This window comes from Hevea brasiliensis, chromosome 8 (assembly GCF_030052815.1).
Source record: "Hevea brasiliensis isolate MT/VB/25A 57/8 chromosome 8, ASM3005281v1, whole genome shotgun sequence".
Classification (NCBI taxonomy): domain Eukaryota; kingdom Viridiplantae; phylum Streptophyta; class Magnoliopsida; order Malpighiales; family Euphorbiaceae; genus Hevea; species Hevea brasiliensis.
Genome location: NC_079500.1, coordinates 88,922,692 through 88,931,907, shown reverse-complemented (window position 1 = coordinate 88,931,907; position 9,216 = coordinate 88,922,692). Strand labels below are relative to the sequence as shown.

Here is a 9,216-nt window from a genome sequence, read left to right as displayed (position 1 = left end):
CGGCGGCGCGGCAAGGGGAGGAGGGAGGAGAGAGAAAACGAGAGAGAAGGAGAGAGAGGTCAGGACGCGCGCGGGAGAAAAAGAGAAGAAGAAGAAGGGGCCGGTCCGATTCGACCGGTCCGATCCTGTCCGGTTCGATTCGGCCGGTTCGATTCGGTATATAAAAATTTTGGATTTTTACTCTGCCTTGAGACCAAAAACGAGGTCCAAAAATTTCAAAAAAATTTCAGAAAACTCAGAAAAATTCGTAGACTCCAAATATATTTTTAGTTTTGCCACGTTGTCTTTAAATTAATTTTTTAAAAATCATCAAAGTTTATATTTTCAAAAAATAGAATCCGATTTCTAAAGTCCGAAAAATTTCAAATAATTTCCTAAGATTCAAATAAAAAAAAATATCAATATTTACCCAAAAATAATAAAATTAAAAAAAATTTAGGGGTGTTACATAGAGTCTTAGTTAACCTATTAAAATTTAAATAAAATTATATCAAAATTTTAAATCACGAGTTTATATAACGAGTAAATTAACGTGCAATGCATGTTAAGATTAAAAACTAATAAATTCTAAATGATTCAACCAACTATATGATTTAAATCAAAATTTATTGAGAAACACATAACCATAAGTAATAAACATTATATAATTCTAAATTCTAATAAAATTCTTAATTTAATCCTACACCATGACTATTAATTGGAAAAAAATTGAATAGTATATAAAGAAAAATTAAAATTTATCCAATATAAAGGGAAAAAGAAAGATCATAGTTATAGAATATGATATGGTATTTAAAATTATATATAGATTGCTACCAGAAAAAACTTTAACAAAAATACTTTTATGATTTTTGAGAATTTATTTGATAGATATATTAGTAGTAGTTTTCAATTTAAATAGGAAAACATTTAATTATTAATAAAAATTATTTTGAGAATAATAAGAAAGACAATATTTCACCAAATTTAATCTACATAAAATTATAAATATTTTTATTAATTATGAAAAAAATATTAATATTATAATAAATATTTAAAATATAAATATTATTTTACATATCATAAATATTATTATTATTTAAAAGATAAAATCAAAACATGAATAATGAAAAATTTATAAATTGATTAAAAAAACATGTAATTAAATTTATATATTTATAAAATATCTATAATTATGAACTTATATTTTTATATATAAAATTTTCACTAGTTAATACTATTTGACTTACCATTATGTAGTTGAATTTATGTATAAAAAATAATTAATATTATCGTTAAATTTTAAATATATTCAAATAGAAAACTTTTTTTTTTATTCATATAATTTTTTTTATTAGAGGAGTTTAAAAAATTAATTTTAATTTTCTCTTTTCACCTATGTTCTTGCAATCCGTGGCAACCCTTTTGCTATAGATATAATTGCCGTCTCTGGCTATGGTCACAACTCACTCCTTAATTTATGATAATTGGTGAAAAAATCTAACTTCAACATCGCTTTTAAAGGAAATATTTTCATATGATAAATGATGAATAAAAAGAGGAAAATATTACAGAAGAGACACAGAATTATAATTTTAATGAATAAACTATTATTTTCTTAATCAATTTGATCAACTTGATAATATTGCACCCAATTTAAAAATTTTCACCTAAATTATCAAAATTAAAATATTTGAATTGACATGCAAATAAGTATAATAAGTTATGAATTTTTAATATAATCACATTTTATTGATTTTTATGAAAAATAATTATGTTTTATAAATTATTTGATACACATATAATGCACTTGCTTTAAAATAATTTTTAACTAATGAAATACAATTGCCATTTTTAAAAGTTTTAAATATAATTTTTTTAAAATAATTTTTGTAGGACATAAAATCAAATTATAAAAATTTATATTGCTATTATCAAAGATTATTTATGTATAGTTAATATATTTTATTAATTATTTGTGGTATTAAAGGATGTTTGGTTTAACTTATAAGTATGTTAAATTTATTCACAAATAAAAAGTAATAAGTGAATTAATATTTAATTAAAACTATTTAAAATAAGTCAAAAGTTATAAGTAAGATAAATTTATTTGTAATTTATTTAATTATTTTAAATTTATATTTTGATCAAGTAAAAAATTATATTATCCTAATAATTTTTAAAAATATCAACATTATTCTTATCTTAATAATCATAATACTCAATGATGTATTTCTGTTATTTTGATAAATTAAATTCCTTTTAATCACTTTTAATCAAATATTTAAGATATTTAAAAATTAATTTTAAGTAGTTTTATCAAACAATTATTACTTATTTTTAAATTAACTTATAAATTAAAAAAATATATTTTAACTCAAAAAATTTAAAATAAATACTTAAATAAATACCCACATATTAAAATATTTAATTTGATTTATAAACCAATTAAATTTATTTATAAATACAAAATAAAAATAAATTAGTGTTATTTTAACTTATAAATTAAAAAAAAAAACTTAAAATAAGTAATAAGCCACATACTTACTATTTATAAATTATCAACTTATTTTAAAAAGTAATATTTGATCAAATAAAAATATTATATTATCTTAATAATTTATAAAAATATCAATATTATAGTTAATTTAATAATCACAATGCTTAATATTAAACCAAATAATTAAATTACTTAAGGTGTGTGTATAAAAGTAAGCAAGTGCATCATTTAATCAGTAATTACTATTCTTATATAACAAATATTATATTATATATATTAAAAACAAAACTATTTAAAAGATAATTTTAAATAATTCTACTAAACAATTATTATTAATCTTTAAATTCACTTATAAATTTACTCCGTTCGGGTTTGTTTCTAGGGTTTCTCTGGCAATTCCCAAATTATTCTGCTCTATTTACAGAGGCAAATAGGTAATCAATTCTTCTCCTTCCTTTGCCTTGTATCACGCAGTTTCGATTCTGTATTTCTTTGAGGTAAAACGGCTTCTTTTCCCTGCAGCGAAGCCAATCTTGTGCGTTTGTGCGAGAGAGATATGGCTGGAAAGGAAGATAACCGAATTTTCGTTGGAGGCCTGTCTTGGGACGTCACAGAACGACAGCTCGAAAATGCGTTTAGTCGTTACGGAAAAATCATCGAGTGTCAGGTACTCTTTTTGATTTATTGATTTTTTTTTTCTTAAACTCTCTGTTTGGTTGCTATGAAAATGAGGGAAGTTATAAGGAGAGGTTTTGTAAATTGTAGAACTTTTGATTTTTCTAAAAGTTAATAAAAAAAAAAGGAAAAAAGCTACATTCTCCTGTAATTATTATATTTTTTATTTTCAAAACGTGTTGCTACTTTTTTTTTTTTAATTTAAGTTTTTTTGCTTAATTGTTCTTTTCTGAAATCCTTTGAATATTTTTCAACCTTAGCTACTTTTTCATGCTAAATCAAAAAGATATAAATTCACGTAATTTGTTACTTCTTAATTGTTTCTATTATTTCTCTGCTCGAAATATGATAATTTGGACTGGCAATATGCATTGGTATATGGGTTTTGGTGGTCTCTGTTCCCCTTTTTTTGAATTTTAAATATTTCTATTATTATTAATTTGCCTTGTTCTTTCTGTTGTTTTATGGCTTGCTGGTATGATCTTTTGTGATGCTGTGCGTTTAAAGATGCTGTGCGTTTAGAGATGTTTTTGTTCAGAGTGGTTGAATCAGGCTGCTGAAGATCAGTCACATTTCATTGATTAGATTGAAGTGAATACATAGTTTTTAATTTTCCAAGTATGGGTATAATGGTGTTCTCTGGATATTTGGAATATATGGTTTACAGAGGTACCTGGCTTTGTCCATGGAAAAATGAGTGTTATAATTTGAGAAATATCACTTCTGATGGATACAGAAGAGTTCTGTTTCATAAGTTTGGAATTAGGATGTACCATGCAGCAATACTTTTGAATTATTTTTTGGTTGAGAGGTTATCTGTTTACGCAGCTGGTCTTTATCTGGATTCAAGAATAAGGTATTGACAAGTTTGAGTTTATTGCTCTTTGGCAACTCGTATTTCAGTTTAAAGAGGAATATTATTCGAGTCCTTGTGTGAGAGCACTTGCTTGGTTTTGAACTGGCTTTTTCCAGCTTTATTGCTAGTTGGACAAAAACATAATGGAAGGTGTTGCTTGGATGTGTGAGAAAATCAGGACAGATATTGTTTCTTCCTTGGATGCCTGTCAATAGGGATTTGTGTTGATATGCTTTCCTTCACTGAGAATTGTGATGGTTTTCTATCACTGCAACCATTGTTCAATCCGATAGTATGTGGATTTTTCTTTGTAAATTGTGTTGTTTCGTTGTTTTACTCGTCTTTCACATCCCTGATAGTCAGAAATTCTTCATACCTGATGCTTGACATATTTAGTAGGATGCAAGTGTATGCACGAGCATTGATTTTAATACAAGTTTGGGTGAGATTATGTTCATTACTGTCAAAAAGCTATGAGGAAAGTTCATCATTCTTGATATTACAAATCATAACATTGTTGTCTGCTTCTGCATGGAGGTTGATCGACATGCCATGCTAATGCAGTGGACTCATGATATCCAAGTTTCCTACTTTTCATCCCTGTACATAGTTAATTTTGGACTGCTTTGGGCTTCATGCTTTTTATTTTATTATAACAAGATTCATTGCATTGCTGGATTTATCAGTTCAGCGGTCAGGATAAATTTTGACTGTTCTTTTCAGATTACAGATGTGGTCACTCACATTTCTTATTCCTTCAACTCATTTCTGATTTTGCATATTTGGGCAACCCAGATGACGGACCTTAATTTGTTTAATTACTTCTTCGTTTTCACATATCTGTTGGAACCTCAGGAGCCATAAACTGTGCCTTATTGCTTTGATGTTCCAGAACTGCATTCTGCATGGCAGAGGACAGATTCAGGGCAGTCTCAGCAACACAGATTTGGGTGGCTCATAGCTTATCAGTGGTTCTATTATTAGTTAAAAATTGACATTGAGAATTAGAATGAGTGTAATTGTTTCTGGTTACCAGAAATGCTCATTCTTTTTTAGCCTGCAGTCTGGATTTTTGTAGTTGTTAGCTGGTAACACTTTCTTCTCTCTTCATGTTGTAAATCCTTCTTCCGCTTGTAACTTTCCAATGAAAGGAAACTATTACATACCTGGTAATGTGGCGATTCGAAGTTTTCAACATTATTGGGAACTTTATGCTTATGATAATAACATAGTTTGAGGATAAAAAGACGTGAACTGAGTTCATTTGAGCATTCATGACTGTCTGTGTCTGTGTCAAGTTTGTTGGTTGGAAGAGGTTCTCTGCTTCTTGTTTGTTCTGCATCTGTGGGAGGATGCACAGAGGAGTTTTCTTTTTCAACTGCTTGTCTGACTGATCCTTTTTGCTGCCTGCCAATTGAATGATGGGCTGCTGAAGAAGGAAGCAGAAAGATGGAAATATAGATTGTTTTCTCTAAAGTGAAGGAACCAGAGAATTCATTATTTTCTTTGTTATCTCCACGGTGAAGGAAGCATATGCCTGGTTATGGTATTTCTTCTGCGCTACCAAAGGATTGACAATGTTGATATGTTTGGATTGTGGATGGTTTAATTTTGTGGCTGCCAGGTGTAGTGATCCGATATTTAAAATATCCTTTGCGGGAGGTTGTGTGATATTTGATAACCTAAGTGGCAAAATAGTCATATTCAGTAGGACTAGCTGTGATGACCAGTTTGAGTGTGAAATTGTTATTGTATCAGGGATAAATTGATGCGATCAAGCTTTAAGGCTGCTATGTAGCAGTTAATTGTGAGACTGTTATTTCAGATTCTGTGGGAAACTGAGATCAAAAGTTGATCTACTTTGTTAGATTTCATATATGATTTGCAGATTCTTTGGTTTTCTTTAAGAACTCTTTGCAATGTCAAACAGGTTGAGATGCCTTAGTCATTCCATAATAACATGTGAAAGTAAGTTATCTACTTGGTACCTTTGATAATCTTTTCTTGATTCAATTTTTTGAGTGCAGATCTTCAATATTAAATTTTCTAGGGCGGATCAAATCTGGTGATTTTACCCTTTGCCCTCCCTCTCCCACCTTTTTGTGGGAAGTTGATAAAATTCATCTGCAAATAAAATCTGAAACTTAGATAAAAAATCATCTTCAAATAAAATCTGAAACTTATTGTTCCCATTTGCTTGATATATCTCCTAAAATACATTCTGCATTTCATAGCTTCTTGTTTTGCAAATGTGCATCTACTACGGCTATAAATGAACAAATGATAATGGTGCACTAGGTCAGGTAGGTGTCTATGCCTTACCATCCTTCGATTGTTTTTTTATGCTTCTTGTTTGGTTATAAAGTCCAGCACTCCTGCTGATTAAACAAATCTCATGTAATGGCCAACTAAAATGCACTTGAATCTGATGAAATGATAGATTTGCAAATGGCTGACAGCTGTGATCTGATGGCAGTCGATTTGCATGATCTCCTTGTATATGATATTAGGTGATAACTGATAATTTCTTTTCCAAAAAAAAAAAGGAAAAAAAATAGTGTACTATATGTATTCTCAATTCCCTCTTCTTAACTTATATTTTTGTTTCAGGCTTTTATTCTGAGTTCTGAGAATGATAATTCTTAAGATTCATTGTAACCATATTTTGTTGGGTAATGAATGACAGTCAAAATCAAAAGCTTCTCAGCACAGGAAGAGCCATTATGGTTGGAAATATACTTGGGTTTTTCTTTTTTTGTTCTAGATATTTCTTAGGAGTAATAGTGTTTTTGTTCTAGATATTTCTTAGCGGTAATAGTGTATCATTATTGTAAGGACTCTCTCTTTCTCTCTCTCTCTCTCTCTCTCTCTCTCTCCCCCTTTCCCCCAATTGCCATTTGCCTCAGTATGTGTGATTTTCTTTACTCTGTTTCCTTTCAAGTGATTAATCCTTCATCATCATGATTATTAGCTATAGTTTCAGGCATCCACAAATACATGTTTTCCTCAGATAATTTTGATTAAATGGTAAGTATTCAATATGGCCCATAGATGATGAGTATTTGCCTTTAATGTTTTTTATTTACTGGGCAAATATGTCTTGATGTCTCATCCATAGTATGGCATTGATTATTGCATATTAGCTTTCCCTAGTTTTATTACGTACATGCATTTGCTTCTCATCAGGCTTTGCTGTCCCGGTGTTTATGCAGGTCATGCTGGAAAGAGATACAGGTCGTCCACGTGGGTTTGGTTTTATCACATTCTCAGATCGTCGGGCCATGGATGATGCTATTAGGGAGATGCATGGGCGGGAGCTTGGTGATCGTGTCATCTCAGTGAACAAGGCTCAACCTAAAATGGGAGGAGATGATTTAGATCATGGCTACAAGGGTGGCAGAGGAGGCTATGGGGGAGACAGACCTCATGGGCAAGATGATTGCTTCAAGTGTGGACGCCCAGGACATTGGGCTCGAGACTGCCCTTCAGTTGGTGGCCGAGGTGGAGGTGGAGGTTCATTCCCTTCACGTTCTAGGTTTGCAGGAGCTGGTGACCGTGGTGACCGCTTTGGAGGTGATCGCGATCGATTCATGGATGACCGCTATGATGGAGGACGATATGGTCATGGGGACCGTTTTGATGGCAGAGACAAATATGGGAGCCGCGATCGCTATGCTGGTGACAGGTACTTGAAGTTTTGTTAAGATGTTTATGTTATTGTGTGAATCATATTTTAATTTGGGGGAAAATGCAAAAAAGTATCTTGAGGTTTTGTACTTTGACTTGTAGGGGGCTTGTGTTTCAATTTTTGACGAAATGATATCCTGAGTTTCACTCTGTTAGCACTAATGTTTTAACACTATTAGTCATGTTGATGTGGCAATGTGCAATCAATAAAATAAATCTACTTTTTTATTTTCATTGAAGATTGTTAATTCAATTTTTTTTTTTAATTTTCAATTATTTTTGGGATCCGAGATATTTTTATAAAAATATTATTTTATTTGAATCACACTGTTATGTCAGCATAACTAACGGTTGTAGAGCCCTTAAAGCGCTATCAAAGTAAAGTTTTAGATATCATTTTGTCAAAAATTTGAACCATGTGCCCCTAAATTGTCAAAGCACAAAAGCTCAATGTACTTCTTTTTATAGTTTTCTCTTTATTTTATTCATGTTGAGAATTTTATTTTAATTTTAATCACAGTAGTAGTATTCTGTTTTTATGTTTTCAAGCTTTGCCCCTTTCAGTAGTAACAGTTAGCTAAATATTGAGCAGTTGTTATTGTTAAGTCATTGAATGACAATTGAATTGTGTTTCACTATTCATCAGTGCTTTGGTGCTTAATTTGTAAACATTGCAGGTACGTTCCAAGTGGGGATCGCATTGCAAGCGATAGATATGGTGGTTCAGATCGATATGCATACAGTGGTTATGGCAAAGACAGAGCCTACGATAGGGATGGTGTTGGAAGAGGAGGCAGTGATAGGTATGGAAGTGGAGGAGGGCCTGCACGAAATGATAGGAGCTATAGGAATAGGCCAGGTCCATATGACAGGCCTGGCAGGGGAGGGCACTTTGAGCGCTATTAAATGTTTGTTTAATGTTGATTGGCACAATGAAACCTGTAGCCTGTAGGTTTATGCACTTGAGAAATTCTTTGTTAGACTTAGTCTATTATGAACTCAAGACACTATATATGGTGAAATTTATATATAAAATAGGTGAGACTCATATATATATTTTGGGTTTATAATAGACGGAGAATATTTAAGTTTTTCCTATGCTCATAGGCCTGTTACTCGGTTTTGTGACAATGTCCAGTTTGAAATTTCTTCTGTAGGATGTTACTAGATGCTATGAAAGGCAAGTCTTGACGGTTTCAATTTTGATTTTGCTTGGTTTCCTTTTGTATTTATCGGATAGCCCATTAATGCATGATTCTTTTCTGTTTAGTTTTAAGTTAATGAACCAGAACTGGAAAATTTTCAAGTAATCAAATGTCTCAAGTTTAAGTTTCATTCCAACAATTTGTCCAGAGCTGTTTAGATTTTAGTTATATTGATTGTAGCGCAGGTGAAATCAGGCTGCAAACGACTGTTTCAGAGCAGAAATTGAAATTTTTTATACTTTATTTGAGTTTGTTTCCTTATTAATTTAGTTTTGTTGTGTTTCTTACTTTATGTTGAATGATAAGAAAATTTT

General features: G+C 30.7%; 1 protein-coding gene across 3 annotated transcripts; it reads left to right on the top strand.

Moving 5' to 3' along the window:
• The first annotated feature begins 2,763 nt into the window (after positions 1–2,763).
• On the top strand, positions 2,764–8,897 carry LOC110671957 (glycine-rich RNA-binding protein RZ1C). 3 transcript variants are annotated; one of them, XM_021834596.2, is made up of 4 exons: positions 2,764–2,913; positions 3,002–3,146; positions 7,223–7,695; positions 8,375–8,767. In XM_021834596.2, exons 2-4 carry the CDS (start codon positions 3,036–3,038, stop codon positions 8,601–8,603), a joined length of 813 nt encoding a protein of 270 aa, XP_021690288.2. In that variant the 5' UTR covers positions 2,764–2,913; positions 3,002–3,035; the 3' UTR covers positions 8,604–8,767. The 3 variants fall into 3 exon arrangements, with proteins under 3 accessions (XP_021690288.2, XP_021690290.2, XP_021690292.2); XM_021834598.2 differs by lacking the exon at positions 2,764–2,913 and adding an exon at positions 4,903–5,556 and having other exon boundaries at positions 3,007–3,146; positions 8,375–8,897; XM_021834600.2 differs by lacking the exons at positions 2,764–2,913; positions 3,002–3,146 and adding an exon at positions 4,903–5,978.
• Positions 8,898–9,216: the final 319 nt, after the last annotated feature.